At 35.0% G+C, this 16,519-nt stretch overlaps 1 protein-coding gene across 4 annotated transcripts in view; it reads right to left on the reverse strand.

The window, feature by feature from the left end:
* Nucleotides 1–16,519, reverse strand: part of LOC106882456 (filamin-A) — a 115,521-nt gene that overhangs the window by 90,210 nt on the left and 8,792 nt on the right. For 2 of the 4 annotated variants that reach the window (XM_089363595.1, XM_052973141.2), the window contains exon 1: nucleotides 13,033–13,151. The exons of the other annotated variants lie outside the window; for them this stretch is intronic. In XM_089363595.1, coding sequence (XP_089219721.1) covers nucleotides 13,033–13,047 — 15 coding nt within the window. In that variant the 5' untranslated portion in view covers nucleotides 13,048–13,151. Of the gene's footprint in view, nucleotides 1–13,032; nucleotides 13,152–16,519 lie in introns of those variants that run through there. 4 annotated transcript variants of the gene reach the window in all.

The raw sequence follows: 16,519 nt of genomic DNA on the forward strand, positions 1-16,519 counted from the left end.
CGGGTTGAGTGCCGCATTGTCAACACCCTATCTTGCTCCCTCTAACAACCTCATACATACATACATACATACGCACGCACGCACGCACGCACGCACGCACGCATGCATGCATGCATGCATGTATGTATGTATGTATTGCTATGTCTATACATGCAAACACACGCAAACATGCACAGACGCGTATTTACGGATGTGTGCAGCACGCGTCAGGAGGCAAGGACAAAAGATTGTGTGTAAAGAAGGTGGAAGTTATAAATATACCTCAATTGACAATATTGAAATTGAAAGTATTAAACGAGAACGGATAGGCGGAGGCAGCGGCGACGGCGGGGGTATGTAAATACTGAAATTCAGTGAACAAACCAATCTTCTTCCGAAGTGTGTGTGTGTGTGTGTGTGTATACATATATGTATGCATGCATATTTGTATATATGCATGTTATGTATATGTAAGTATGTATACATATGGGAGGCCATGTGTATATAAAGCCTGTTTCTTTATGTAATTGTAAATATATAAGAGCTTTCGGTACCAGGCTGTAGTGGAAGTGTATGTGTGTATGTGAGAAAGAGAGACAGAGAAGGAGAGAGAGAGAGAGAGAGAGAGATCGTGTGTGTGTGTGTCAATGTGTGTATGTATATTTGTGTGTTCGTGCCTGTGTGTGTGTATATATATATATATATATATATATATATATATACACACACACACACATACACACAAACACACAGAGATGTATCTAAATATATAGACATACACGTTTGTGTGTGTATCTCTCTTATATATATATATATATATATTTGTGTGTGAGTGAGTCTGTGTGATTATGTATACGAGTTTATTTGTGTGTGTGTGTGTGTGTGTGTGTGTGTGTGTGTGTGTGTGTAAAGAGAAAGACAGAAGGGAAGATGTCTCAGGTTCCAGTCTACCAATCCAGATGTTTTCTCTATTTAGTGATGTTAACCGAGTCAAAATATTAACGTTTCTTGAACCGGGCACCTGCTTTGTTACTAACTTAGTAACTCGAAACACACAAGACATCTCTATCTCTCAGTCTATCCACTATCTGTCTATTTGTTTCTTCTTTTCTCTATCTTTCTCTCTCTCTCACACACTGATATATATGTGTTTGTGTGGGTATATATATATATATATATATATATGAATGCGTGTATATGTATGTGTACACACACATGTATATATACATATACACAGCTGCGTTGTTAAACTGGATTATTTCCTCTTGCCTACAGTTTTCGTAGGGTTGCCGTTAGCCAAGTTTACTAATCGGTGAGTCTGATATAACACATGTACCGAGATACACGCGCACACGCACACCTTATAATACCTACCTGTAATATGTATCTGTATTTCTATTGTCCTTCCCAGTCTGTTGTAGAGTGGGTGCGTGTGCGCGCGACAGTCGGTGCGTTGCATGTGTTGTGGTGTGTATGAGTGTCCCCTTTATACGTTGTGATGTATGCTCGGGCTCGTTTGTGTTATGTGTGTGTGTGTGTAATAATTATCTTCTATGGGAATGCATGTGTGCGTCGTGTTCGATGTCCTGTGTGTTAAATTGTAGTGTTTGTTTCTGGTTGCCTGTCTGTGTGGTATATTTGTCTAAGTGGTATATTTGTGGGGTATACTCCATAGCTTATATATTGTGTTTGATGTTGCGATGGATATATTATGTTCAACGCTTTTCATTGTCTCTCTGTTTCTCTCTGTCTATGTATCTTAGCTTCATTCTATAATGCTGAGTATTAAATACATCATGTACTGCATCATATCACCTGATATGGTATATTATCATCCGATGCAGTATATCATGTGATACGGTGATATGGTATACCATGCTGTGTGATATATCTTATCCCATACACTGACGTGATATATCCTTTGACGTATCATATTCTGTGATATCATATTCTCTGTGCTGAATCATGATGTATCCTATGTTTATAGTATACAAAGGCGTGTCGTATCTTGAATGTAGCCTAGCATATCATGCGGCATACCGTGTAATGTACTCTGTCCTATCATGTGACGTGGCGTATCATATACCACAGTGGTGTATCATCTTCCGGTCTATCATGTGATGGGATGTGCCATATGCTGTAGTATATCGCTTGATGTATCCTATACTGCAGGGCATTATGTAACGTAGTGTATTATGGGATATATTATATCTTGTTCGTTGTGCATTCATGCAATGTGTTGTATCACGCGATGTGCGGTATCATATAATCTAGTGGATTATCTTCTTTGTTTGCTCCCCTTGCATAATTCCGTCGATAGATAATCGAATCGATAACGTGATTCTCCTCGGAAAGAAGAATCGAACCAAGAAGAACGATATCTATTCGCTAATAAATGAGGCCGAACTATAAAATTTGACCCTTAATTTTAATCACCCCAACGCTAGACATCTAACTGAGCCTTTCGATTATGCGAAAGACCTGCCTAATTGAGACCATTCTTCTCCACCGTTGAGTCATGGGTGGAATCGAACCGGCGACTGCGAGGAACGTTCTTCAGTTTTTCACAGTGGTCCTACTGTTTATTGTTATAAAATACCAAACTGCAGATTATTAAGATAGACTTTGCTAAACTGTTGCCTTTTGGTGTTGATGCTGTTGTTTAACCCCAAGTCAAGCCTGATGGAGGAGATCAATCAACCATGATCATTCGTCTTTTTGTTCCCAGATTGGTAATATCTTGAGCTACGGCGTTTTTAGTAGAACACCGTGTATATTAAGCTTTTACAATAAAAAGGCTGACAAAGACTTCGAAGTTTCGGATTGTTCATCTTAGTCAGACAGTTTGACTAAGGTGGTTAGGCCGAAATATCGTACTCGCTGTCAACCATTTAATTGCAAAAGTATAACATATGTGTGTGTGTGTGTGTGTGTGTGTGTGTGTGTGTGTGTGTGTGTGTGTGTGTGTGTGTGTGTGACTGTGTGTATATATGAAATGCCTGAATTAACAGATGATCATATGATCATGGGCCGGTGTATCAGGCAACCTCTTGTGTGAAAAGAGAGAACTATTATACCATTTTGCTAATTTTGTATGTATTGCTTGGCATCTCAAGAAAAGAGCAATAAAAACCATGTAAAGAATTCTGTATTGTTCTATTTTATTTCGATATTTTTTATTTCTTGTTAATCTTCAAAAAATAAGAGCAAAAAGAAAAAAAAAGACACGGTATCATATCAATTATTTGGTAACGATATAAACGCATTTATTTTTATTGACGAGATAGAAAATAGAAAATAAATGCAGGGATACACCCAGATAAATTTACTACAAAGTTCTTTTGTTATTGATATATTTATTCAAACACTTTAGTGATGGAGATATCTTGATGATGGCAAATGTCAAATGGGGAAATGTAACAACACTGGAGAGAGAAGATAACAAAGTGTATTATTTGTATGTTTAAAACAATTGCTTAATTGAGATACAGTGATATGAGGCTATTCATCCCATGACAACTGTTTTCTCTAAGTCATCCGTATTATATACATGTTTATATATATACATGTATGTGCATATTATATACATACATGCATATATATATACATATATATATATATATGTATATATATATATATATGTCGTAAATATGATATACATACGATACTTAATATATATTATCTATGATATATATTACATTACATGTATAAATAAATATAAGTAGATATAGAATTCTAATATATGCATGTATACACAATACATAATATCATATGTGTGAATGTGTTTGCAAAATAAATATGTATACGATATGTATAATATATAAAATTATATATATGTAAGAATAAATGTTACAAAAAATATATAAAATATATACTATATATATATTTGCATATTTACTATATAGCATATGATAAACATGCATGAGAAAGTATTATATACATGTATATATCGAAAGACAAAGGCACACACATACGCACGACCACACACACACACACACAAGACTGCATTCAGTGGAATTATATGCAGGTATGCATATATATATATATATATATATATATATATATATATATATATATATATATATATTTGTGTGTGTGTGTGTGTGTGTGTGTGTGTGTGTGTGTGTGTGTGTGTTAAAGCATATATATATATATATATATATATATATATATATATATTGAAAGGTACTTTCCTATTTTGAAGACTACGAAATTGTTTATTTGTCTAGTTTCTCATGTTTTCTTCTTTGCTTATCAAAGACCTCTTGTTACATTTTTTAGGATCAGTTAATACTGGAATCGGTAAATAAAGAAAATAGACAAACTCTTCTAGCTGTTCACACTACTAGGCCAAACCCTGATATTGCAGTCTATTTTAGACATTTTGAACAAATGTTTCGTTATATTTATTTTATATCTTTCAACTCTAAGGCTTTGACCATGCTGGTCCACTATCATTATATATAGGCGGTGGCGTGGCTGTATGGTATGAAGCTGGTTTCCCTACCACATGGTTCCGGGTTCAGTCTCGCTGCATGGAACCTTGGGCGAGTGTCTTCTACTATAGCCTCGGGCTGACGAAAGCCTTGTGAGTGGATTTCGTAGGCAGAAACTGAAAGAAGCCCGTCGTATATATATATATATATATATATATATATATATATATTCATTTAAAATAGGACATCTAACCCGCTAGAAATAGCAGCAAGACTACATACCACAAAAAGTAGGGATAATTTCGAAATGGAATGAAAAATAAAAGCATTTACCGATCTATATTCTGTACCATGGTTTCAAGTCAATTTTAGTAAGATAAAAATTATATATCTCACAAAAGGTCGGACTATCCTCAGCAGAATGACCAGACAACATTCGAGATATGAGTCAAATAGCATGGTTCATATTCGAATATCTAATTTTCCAAATTTACCGCGTATTTGCGGTTTACCTAATTCGGCAGTAAGTACACAAATGCCGATTATTAAATCAGAAATTAACCAAAAAAATTTTTTATCATTATTAATAAAATACAGGGTAACAAAGAAAATTTTAGAAATTTTATTTTACCACCAGTGGTCTAGCGAGGGTAAAAAAACAGTCAATAGACTATGTATTATTCATTTAAAATATTTTATATGAATAATACATAGTCTATTGACTGTTTTTTTACCCTCGCTAGACCACTGGTGGTAAAATAAAATTTCTAAAATTTTCTTTGCTACCCTGTATTTTATTAATATATATATATATATATATATATATATATATATGTGTGTGTGTGTGCGTGTGTGTTTGTGTCCGTCCCCTCCACCATCGCTTGGCAACCGATGTTGGTGTGCTTACGTTCTCTTATCGGTTCGGCAAGAAAAAACCGATACAATAAGCACCAGGCTTACAAAGAATAAGTCTAGGGGGCGATTTCTTAGACTAAAAGGCGGTGTTCCAGCATGGCCGCAGTCAAATGACTGAAACAAGTTATATATATATACACACACACACACATATATATATATATATATATATATATATATATATATATATATATATATATATATATATATATATACATATTTATCATTTTATACGTTTCAGCTCAAAGGCTATGGCCCTGCTAGGTCAGCATCCTTATATATATATATATACATATATATATATATATAGTATGACAACAAAAGAATGAATGAGACCTCGATATTATGTAAATAGAGGAATGTATCTGTAATATAATATGAGACAATTATTCGGTTGCCATAATAAAACTCCGAGTTTCGGATGTCGGGGTGGAAATCTGCACTGGCATCTCGTCAGTTATTAAGACAAACAAGAATGCTATGAAAATGACGGTGTTTGTCCCCTGCACCATCGCTTGACAGTTGAGTTGTCACACACACACACACACACACACACACACACACACACATATATATATATATATATATATATATATATATATATATATATATATTTGTCTCAAATCGACTTCAGTCATCTACGAAACTCTCGGCCCTTGAGTCACTTCGTAATTCCTGCCAATTAGAATTAATAGTTACGTATGCATATATACTCATGCACAGAGTTCTCTCTTCCTGTTTGTTCGATCACACACAAACACGCTCACACACACACATATATATGTTTTCTGCTCCCATCAAACTTTACAACATGAAATTAATTTGGTGATATTCGGTAGAAATATTATTTAAAAGTAAAATCATTGTTATGTTTTATTGTGTCTGGGGAGGGTCATTCTCCTATAGCTCTTTATTACTTAACACACTCACTGGTTCGATTTCCACTCACTTAAAAAGAAAAAAAAATTCGTTGCGTCTTGCAACCTCTTCATTTTTATGTTATCTTTTACTTTTGTTGTTGTTGTGCTTTTCGCAGCTGCTGCTGATTACTTTTGTTGTTGTTGTGCTTTTCGCAGCTGCTGCTGATTACTATTACGTCACAAACAAACAAACCAATGAGAGCATGAAACCATTTCTTGTGACACGCGCATCTGAGTGTGTTGACGACTGTATAGTCCAGTGGTCTTTCTTTTTCTGAAGACAGGGTGAGAGAAATGAGGGTGAGCGTTGTTATTTTTAGGAATCATACAAAGTGGTGGTCTTGTTTATCTAAAGACACCGTGAAAATGACAGACTTTAGATTTTCGTAAAAACGTAACCTGAGGTTCTATGAAAGGCTCCGACTGGAGATATTTAGAAATCTGGAGTGAAGAAGATTTTCACAGCTATGTACCAAAAGGAACGACTAAAGGGTGAAAGCTTATCGTGTAAATCTGTAGATAAAGGTTCTACGAAAGATAACCAACCTGATTGATAGCAAATATGTATGGAAGCATGAAAGTGATGAAACCTATGATTATCGTAACACGTTAATAGAAAGCAGTTTGTAGAGTAATTAATTCTTAAGTATGTTTTGTTAGGTTGACCTGCTGAATTAAAAAAATAGAGACATCAGGAGTTATACTGAAGACAAAAGATACTCCTGATTAAATTGATGTAGAAAGAGTATATAAGAACCTAAAGGTTTCCCAAAATCACACAAGGCAGAAGAACGCCATAGCCTATATATATGTATATATATATATATATATATCTATCTATATATATATATATAAGTAAATACATATAGTAAGCACGGATATGTGCGTGTACATATGTATGTGTTGATGCATATATCGTATCTATGATTCATTTCTATTTATGGTGTTATGCATTAGTTAGTGCTAACAAGTATTGCATTACACGTTACACAATCAGGCAATCCAGATCAACCAGCCAGCACTCAGATATTGTATACATACGTACATACATACATGCAAACACGCACACATACATATATATGAATATCTATATATGCATGTATATATATGTATATGTTATACATACATACATATACATATCCATATACATGCATATATATATATGTATATATGTATATCGATATATATGTATATCGATATATAAGCCGTATATACCAGCTCCATCTTGAGCTCCAAGTTCGTAACACACATCTTTTAAGCAACCGGATCAAGCATCCACGTCCGATCGAAGATAGCAATTAATATTGTATTCTGTCGAGAGTGATGACAACAGCTGAACAAATGACGATTTAACAGCAACGAAAGATCCCTCAAATAAGAAATTATTTAATATTTGAAGACTGTTGAAAAATGGAGATGCAAGTCAGAAGGTAAAATGCAATCTAATCGGCCATTTATGAAGCAATTCACAAAGAGAAGATAAAAAGAATTGAATCAAACGTTTTCACAATATTTAAGATAAAACCATTGAAGTTCCTTTACATGTGTTGTGTATATAATTTCGATTTAGGTTTTAAGTCCCTCATTAATCCACATATGTACAAGGCTTAACATGGTTCCCGTACCGGACTGCAGATACCATTCACATTCGTGGGGTGTGTTGTAACCTGTTTATACGCTATACACTGGATATATTGAAAGAATACGAAACAATGGTTTGAATATTTATTTTTGCATGAATTTTCAAACGACAATTTTTTTGTGTGTGGGATTTAGGAAATTTCATAAATTAATAATTATACAAATCTTGAGATCAATTTTGCGATTCTACATCTATTTGAATACTACAGTATTGATGTGGCTTGCAATGCATTGCTCGCAATAACCTGATCACACACACAAGCACACAACATCAACAGCACTTAGAGAAGGTGTTCTATTGAGCACTTATTGACTCAGATTTATACGAGTGAATACACACACACACACACACACACACACACACACACACACACACACACACACTGTCAGGAATCGAACTCACGATTTAACGAATATCCTCACGACAAAGCCACGCGCCTTCACACACACATATACTAATGTCTGTGTAGATGTATACAGAATTATACACATATATATATACCTACATGCACATACACATCTATCTATCTATCTACAACGAGAGAGAGAGAGAGAGAAAGGGAGAGATAGAGAGGGAGATATGGACGGCTTTGAGAAACATGAGGTATACCCTGGTTCTGCATCTCTCACCACTCCTCTTCCTACTCCCACACAAACCCCTTTCTCAACATCTTTCTCCATTCTTCTACCCCCCCCCCCCTCCACTTATTCTTCCTCCCCACCTTCATCCCAACTCTTCTGTACTTTTCTCTCCTCGCACTCGTGTTTCTTCCATTTTTACCCGGTATTTATATGTTTAAAGGATGTTCCACATCTGCTTCTCTTTAGCGGCTGGCACACACACACACACACACACACACACACACACGTATATAAATATATACATACACACACATTTATGTTTATATTTGCGTATATATGTATATTTAATAAGTGCATGCGTGCGTTTATGTGTGTAAAAATATATATCTATGTATCTACTATATAATAACTATATCTACATATATGTATCAACATATGACATTCTCTCTCTCTCTCTCATAAATATATATATATATATATATATATATATATATATATATATTAAAGAAAAAAAACCACTATTAAATAATTCAACAAAGAAGAATTAAACTCACACCCTCCAGAAAACAAATATATCACAAAAACCTTTTCAAAAAATCAATAAAATACAATATATACATATAAATGCATATATCGTTGTATACATGTATATGTATGCATATGTCGACTTTACCGCTTTTGGGTTTGATAAATTAAGTACCAGTTGAATACTGGGGTCGATGTAATCAACTATCCCCCTCCCCCAAATTTCAGGCCTTGTGCCTATAACAGAAAGGATTATTAGGGTGATCACTTCGTCCATGTGGCTGTGTGGTAAGAAGTTTGCTTCCCAACCAGGTAGTTCCCGGTTCACTCCCACTGCAAGGCACCTTAGGCAAGTGTCTTCTAATATTGCCTTGGGTCGGCCAAAAACCTGTTTCGATTTGTTAGACGGAAACTACAAAAAAAAAAAAAAAGAAACTCTCGTATATAAACACATTTCTGTGTGTTTGTGCCTTTGGGTCTTTATGTGTCCTCCAATCACTGCTTGACAACCGATGTTGGTGTGTTTGCGTCCCCGTAGCAGAGCGGTTCGGCAAAAGTCACCGAAGGAGAAGTACCATACTTAAGAAAACGTGTAAAAGCTGGAAGAAAGATGTGTGTGTGTGTGTGTGTGTGTGTGTGTGTGTGTTTATCTTTATAAGATGTCATGCAGTTAACCAACATCAACGATTCCATAAACGAAATGTCTTTTTCGCGCCATCTTTATGAAGAGTCATAGAATGGTTCGCATATGAACCATCCCCCCCCCATACAAATGACAATTCGAAGATTCTATGGAACCAATCCTCCCTCACCCTTTCAGACAGCCCTACAATGAATCTGAAGTTATTTCTGTGACAAGATTGCCAATTCTGGACAAAAAACATATTCTGATTTAGGCCTTAATAATAATAATAATAATAATAATGATAATAATAATAATAATAATAATCTTGTCTACTATAGTCACTTGGCCTGAAATTTGGTTTTGTTGGTGTTGTTGCTGGCGGGGTGTGGGGTTGGGGGAGTGGAGAATAGTTCATTACATCGATCCAGGTCCTTAATTTATCGACTCCCGAAGGGATGAAAAGCAAAGTAATAATAATTGTAATGCATGTGAAAACACATTCTTCTGTTTAATTTTTATAGAAAATTTAATTGATCTTTAAAGCCATTCAAGTATCCTAAAATCGAAATGAACCCGCCTTTTGCACTTCTTATCCCACCCGCCATCTTTCTATACTTATTTTTTTTAAATGTTTGTTTTTCCTGTAAACGTCTGTGATATGAATTGTTGAATCAACACCAACGATTAGTGACCGAAGTAACTGGTTGATACTCGGGAGTCACTGCGCATAAACCGAAATGAAGGGAAAAAATAACACCACCACCAACAATAACAATCCTTTCTGCTATAGGCACAAGGCGTGAAATTTTGTGGGGGAGGGGACTGTTCGATTTATATGTACTTAATTTATCGACCCAGGAAGGATGAAAGGCAAAGTCGATCTCAGCAGAATTCAACTCAGAACATAAAGACAGACGAAACGCTAAACATTGACCACTCTAATAATAATAATAATAATAAAACTTGTACACTAATAGATGTAAGTGTTCTCACTGATAAAAATATATCTGTAAAGGAATCTGACAAATAAGTAAGTATAAGGACCTGGAAATTGAAATACAAAAGATGTGGCATCTTAAAGCGAGAACTGTTCCTGTTATTGTGGGTGCTCTAGGTATGATAAAAAAGGGGATATGAAAGCCATCTAGATAAGATCCCAGGAGAACCATATCTCAGAGAAATCCAAAAGATAATGCTGACAAGTACTGCCTACATCCTCAGAAAAAACCCTATTCATTAATATTTTACATGAAGATGTTTCGCTACTGCCCCCTGCCACTTCTCCTCCCCAAGCTTTCAGTCATACTATGACATCTCTTATCCTTCACTCGCCTTAGGACGCTGGGTGTGTCTCGGCGAGTGGTTGTAACAAACATGCAGATTAAAAGTAATAATAATAATAATAATAATAATAATGCACATAAGATCGGCAATTTTCAGGGAAAGGGGTTAGTCGATAACATCAGCCTCAGTACTTGACTACTACTTTACTATATCAGCCCCGATAGATTGAAAGGTGAAAATGACATCGGCGGCATTTGAACTCGTAATGTTAAAATATGAATCCCATAAATCTATAATGCTGGGTCGAGTTGGACTGAAAATTCCAAGGGTTTGCATTTAAGACAACATAACAATGATGGAATGTATTCCTTATCCAAGTGTTAATTCATACAGCTCGACTTATGTACAACTTCATCTCTGAATACAGTGTTGAATTACCTCGAAAGATGGCCATCGGTACGTTCAAGAAATGAATGATGATATATGTTTGTGTGTATGTATTTGTATGTTTTCTCTAAATTTAATCTGATTTCTTTGTGATGAATTGATTTGAAAACCGTATTACATGCCACCAGTTCACTACTACTACTACTACCACCACCACCACCACCACCACCACCACCAATACCACTACCACCACCACCACCACCACCACTACCACCACCACCACCACCACTACCACCACCACCACTACCACCACATCACTACCACTATTGCTGCTACTGCTACGACAACTACTACTACTACTACTACTACTACTACTGCTACTTATGATGCTGCTGCTGCAGAAGACGTTGATGATGACGATGACGACGACAACGTTGACGATTACGATGACGATGATTATAATGATGATGATGTTTTGATTTGTCTTTGACAGGAGGCTTGACATATCGTCTGCTTCTATAATCTCCTTTTCTTTATTATTTCAAAAACCCAAGTGGGTTCCCAAATTAGAAGACGTATAATTATATAATTAATTCCATTAATGTGGCGAAAAATAACACTGCACAAATATATGAATATCCTAGATTTTGGGTTCAAATCCTGTCAGAGTCGACAATAGTTCATATACCCTTATTATCTTTTGGTTTATTGAGGCAGAAAATTAGCAGAATCATCAGAACGGAACAGAAATGAATTACAAAAGGTGTTTTCGTTTTCTACATTGTGATTTCAAATGCCGTCGGAATCCTCTATTCCTTTCATCTCCCTGAGTTCGATGAAATGAGATAACAGTCAAGTCGTGGGGGTTACTCTACCCACTCCCCAATTTCCCTAAAATTGATGGCATTCTGCCCCAAATATGAAACGATTAATTTTATTGGTGATTCAGCAGAATTCTTAACCGCCTTTCTTTCGTCTCTTTACATTCTATGTTTAATTCCCGCTAATGACAACGTTGCCTTTTATTTGGGGGGGGGGGGTCGATAAAATAAATTACCATTCAATTAATCGATTAACCCACTCCCCTCAAAATTTCTGACATTGTACGAAGACGTGAAAGAATCATTATTATTACTACTACTACTACTACTACTACTACTAACATAAATTCTTAAGTCTTCTTATTGACTTTAATAAGTGGCTCATGACTTGGTGTTTGGATACTTTTCTACATATTCTTAGCAATAACGTATTTTGATTATCTCCTGTAATGCTACATTTTAACTGGAGTTTAGCCCTCGAGGAATTGTTGAAATAGTCAGAGAAAATAAAAGAAAAAAGCAACAGAGGAACCCTGTCTTTTTTGTCTGTTTTGTCAAAATCAGAAGGAAAATATCAAAAAAAAAAAAAAAAACCATTGAAAGCTAAAAGTGAACATCCGAAGGAGAAAAAAACTCCACCAAAGACAAAATAAATATATAAAAACGAATAAAATAAATATATAAAAACAAACGGTTAAACAAAACTTCGTAATTAAAAATTATAAAATGAATTAAAATAGAATAATGTTAGATACATTTTGGAAGATACAAAACTAAAAGTAAAACGAAACAACAAAATAAATTATTAATTTACTAATCAACTAATTAACTAAATATATATGTGTAGCAATAAAAAGGATTTCGAATATAGGAGATCGTTTATAATGCAACGAAATCATTAAAATGTGATAACTCACCCTGACTTCAGTCATTTTTAAAAGAAAGATTTGTTGCCAGTGGAAAAACGAAGTTGCTAGTGCTGGTAAGACGCAGTGGTCTGTGCCTTGGTGTCAAGATAGGTAAACTTTTCTCAACTAAGCTCCAACTTTTGATCGCTGGTTAATATATTGAATTACCCGAGAAAAAGACCTGCCTACTTCACTAATGAGAACAACTGAAACGGGTAACTGACATTGTTATCTTGAGAAATACAGATAAACACGTACATACATACATACATACATACATACATACATACATATGTTCATACATACATACATAGGCGTATGATTCTATATATAAATATACCGTCGTACACACACACACACACAGATACAAGCATATACACATCCGAAAGAGGATTAGGTGCAGGAGGCTACAAGAAGATAGATAAAAACACACAGCTATGCGCATGCATGCATAAAAAACACAAAAGACAAATATATATAGAAGAAAAAGGAAGATGCTCGTCGGCACGTTGACGGGGAGGTAGAAGTAAGAGAGAGAGAGGGGGGATGTGAGACACACAGAGAGAAATAGGTAGAGAGAGGGGGCGAGAGAGAGAGAGAGAGAGAGAGATAAAAAATTGATGACAACGGAATGAGGTAGTGAGAAATACAGGTGCTTCTTTAAATGGTAGAGATGGATGGAAGTCATTTTAGCAACAAACTGAATAAACATACAGCTTAAATATTTGTTTATGTATGAATACATACATACATGCATATATACAGAAGTCATACCTGCATTCATACATACAAACATACGTATATATGCATACTGTATGCATAATATATGCTTATACATATATATATATATATATATATACATTTACATGTACACAGCGCATATATACATATACATGTATACAGTCATACACACCTATATATATATATATATATATATATACGTATACATGTATACAGTCACATATATATATATATATATATGCGCACACTCGAACATATAATCCCTCCTGCTGTGTGCTGTGTTAGTATTACCTATATTAATACATGCTTCATCTCGTCTAGGAAGCGCTTTGTAGAAAAAAAAAATTGGTGAAGAAAATTGGTAAATTGCTTTTGCTTTCAGCATGTTACTGAAAAAAAAATCACAGAAGGAATGTGAATCTTTGAGAATGTGAGTCTGAGGAAAAAGACAGAAATGCATACATGCACGTATACATGCACACTGGCCCCTACCTACCAGCTCACCCACCTACATACTTTCATATATTTAATTGTATGTATGTAAGTACGCACACACATATGTATATATGTATGTATACGGATGTGTATGTATATATAGTTGTGAAAAATAGCGCGTGCGCGTCGTTGCACCTATATATACTTGGGATGGAAGTAGGATTGTAGTTAGAGCGACAAAGTCACGGATGATTTAGGAAGGAGAGTCGAGCTTTGTTTCGTACAACTCAGTGGAAAGAATAAAATATCACACGAGATACGGCATTTAACAGAAGAATGCTAAAAGCACAGGAAGAAATAACCAGCAAAGTTATCGAAATTGGAATGATTCCACTACACAATTGCCTCGTCATTTTTACTGTTTATTGTACTAAGTTACATGCATGCACACAATCACGCACGCGAAGCCTGTTGTTATGGGGCGAGGGTCAATACAACCCAGACATTTTCTTAGAGCATGTGTTTTGTGCAGCACGTCTAAAGGAGTAATAATATCGATAAGTATCAAAATCGTAATGCCTCCAATACACCACAGCTGACGAAGGGAATGTCTCATTATCATTTTAAAACTTTTATCAAACCTACAAACACACAAACACATAAATACTGTATAACACTGATCGATTGTAGTCAGGTGATCATGAAGTAATCATTGACGAAATATTATTGGTTGCGGAAGAAGACAAGTAGCAATGTTTGGATAAATGTAATATAACGAACGGAAAGTGTAAAAAAAAAAAAAAAAAAAAAAAAGAATAAGAGTTCGACTAGAAGAGAAGAAAAGAGGAAAAAAAGGAAAAGAAATGCGTAAGTTGAGAATAATGAAAGTGAAGAAGAAAAAGCAGAAGAGAAAGAAGAATAAGAAATGGAGGGGGGAGTTTATGAAGAAAAAAAACACGAGAAAAAAGAAAAGAAAAAGAAACCAGTTATGTTGAGACTCTCTTAGCATTTCAGCAGATTTCTATAAAATGATATTTACAAACTCGATAAATATTTGTGGCGGAATACAAATGGTCTTCTTGACCTGCGGATGGCGATTTAATTCTGTTTAATGGAACAAACGAGAAAATAATTTAGCCTTGGCATTTAATTCGTGCTGCTGTTTGGGATATTGCTAAAGATAGCATTTTGATGAAGCTGTCTTGATCTTTCAAGAATTGATGTTTTATTCAAGAAATATTTGGAAAAATGCAAGGTTGATCTTGCAGCGGCTGTGGAATTTCACAAAGCTTATATTTTGCGTTCGAACTCAGTGGTTATGCATCGTGGTAACAAACACAAACACGTACACACACACACATAAATGCACACATACACATAAATGCACACATACACATAAATGCACACATACACAAATGCACGCATACACACATGCATGCATACACATGCACCGTTCTTAACTACTTAATTTTATGCAAATCTGATTCACCAGTTTTGAGAGGTACGTAACAGTATTGACTATATAGGCAAAGATGGTGTTTACACAACCGTTGTTGAGTAGTCCCAAATAGAAACGAAACCGAAAGGTGACCAGTCCTACCAAATGGAGGGCGACTGAGATATTCTACTCGGTACGCAGGGATAGCTTGTTTGTCTGTGCTTACACACACACACACACACACACACACAATATTAATAATAAGGATTATTACGAACCAGCATTAGCATTACCTTTAATTCCTGTATATATATGTATACATACACACATACACACTTACATACGTACACACACACACATATATACGTACATTCATACGTATATGACATGCATATTTTTAGAACATATGTCTATGAAGAAATGTTAGAAAAAAGAAAAATTTCTAAAATTCAGGAATGATAGAATAAAAAATAAGTTTAATGGCGGAAATAATGATAGAAAAAAAACCAACATCGAAAACGGAATCTTTGCAGGAATCTTGCTGGGATGATTCTTTTGCTTTAACAGATGGTGGTTGATCATTAGTGGGTGGGTGTGTAGATGCATACGCATCCATTTATATATGTGTGTGTGCGTATGTATTTTGAGAGGGATGGAAACATATGTGCATGTCTATGCAACCACTGACAATCGCTGCCAGCGCCGCAAGAGGTCAGGCGTGTAGAGCACTTATACATATACAACCATTGTCACTGACGCTATATGAAGGTAAATGTCAGTGTGTCTTTGTATATGTGTATGCATATGTGTATATATATGTGTATGTATATATATATATATATGTGAAAATATATATATATATGAAAATATATATATATATAT

Source organism: Octopus bimaculoides, chromosome 15 (assembly GCF_046866305.1).
Source record: "Octopus bimaculoides isolate indiv1 chromosome 15, ASM4686630v1, whole genome shotgun sequence".
In the NCBI taxonomy this organism is placed as follows: domain Eukaryota; kingdom Metazoa; phylum Mollusca; class Cephalopoda; order Octopoda; family Octopodidae; genus Octopus; species Octopus bimaculoides.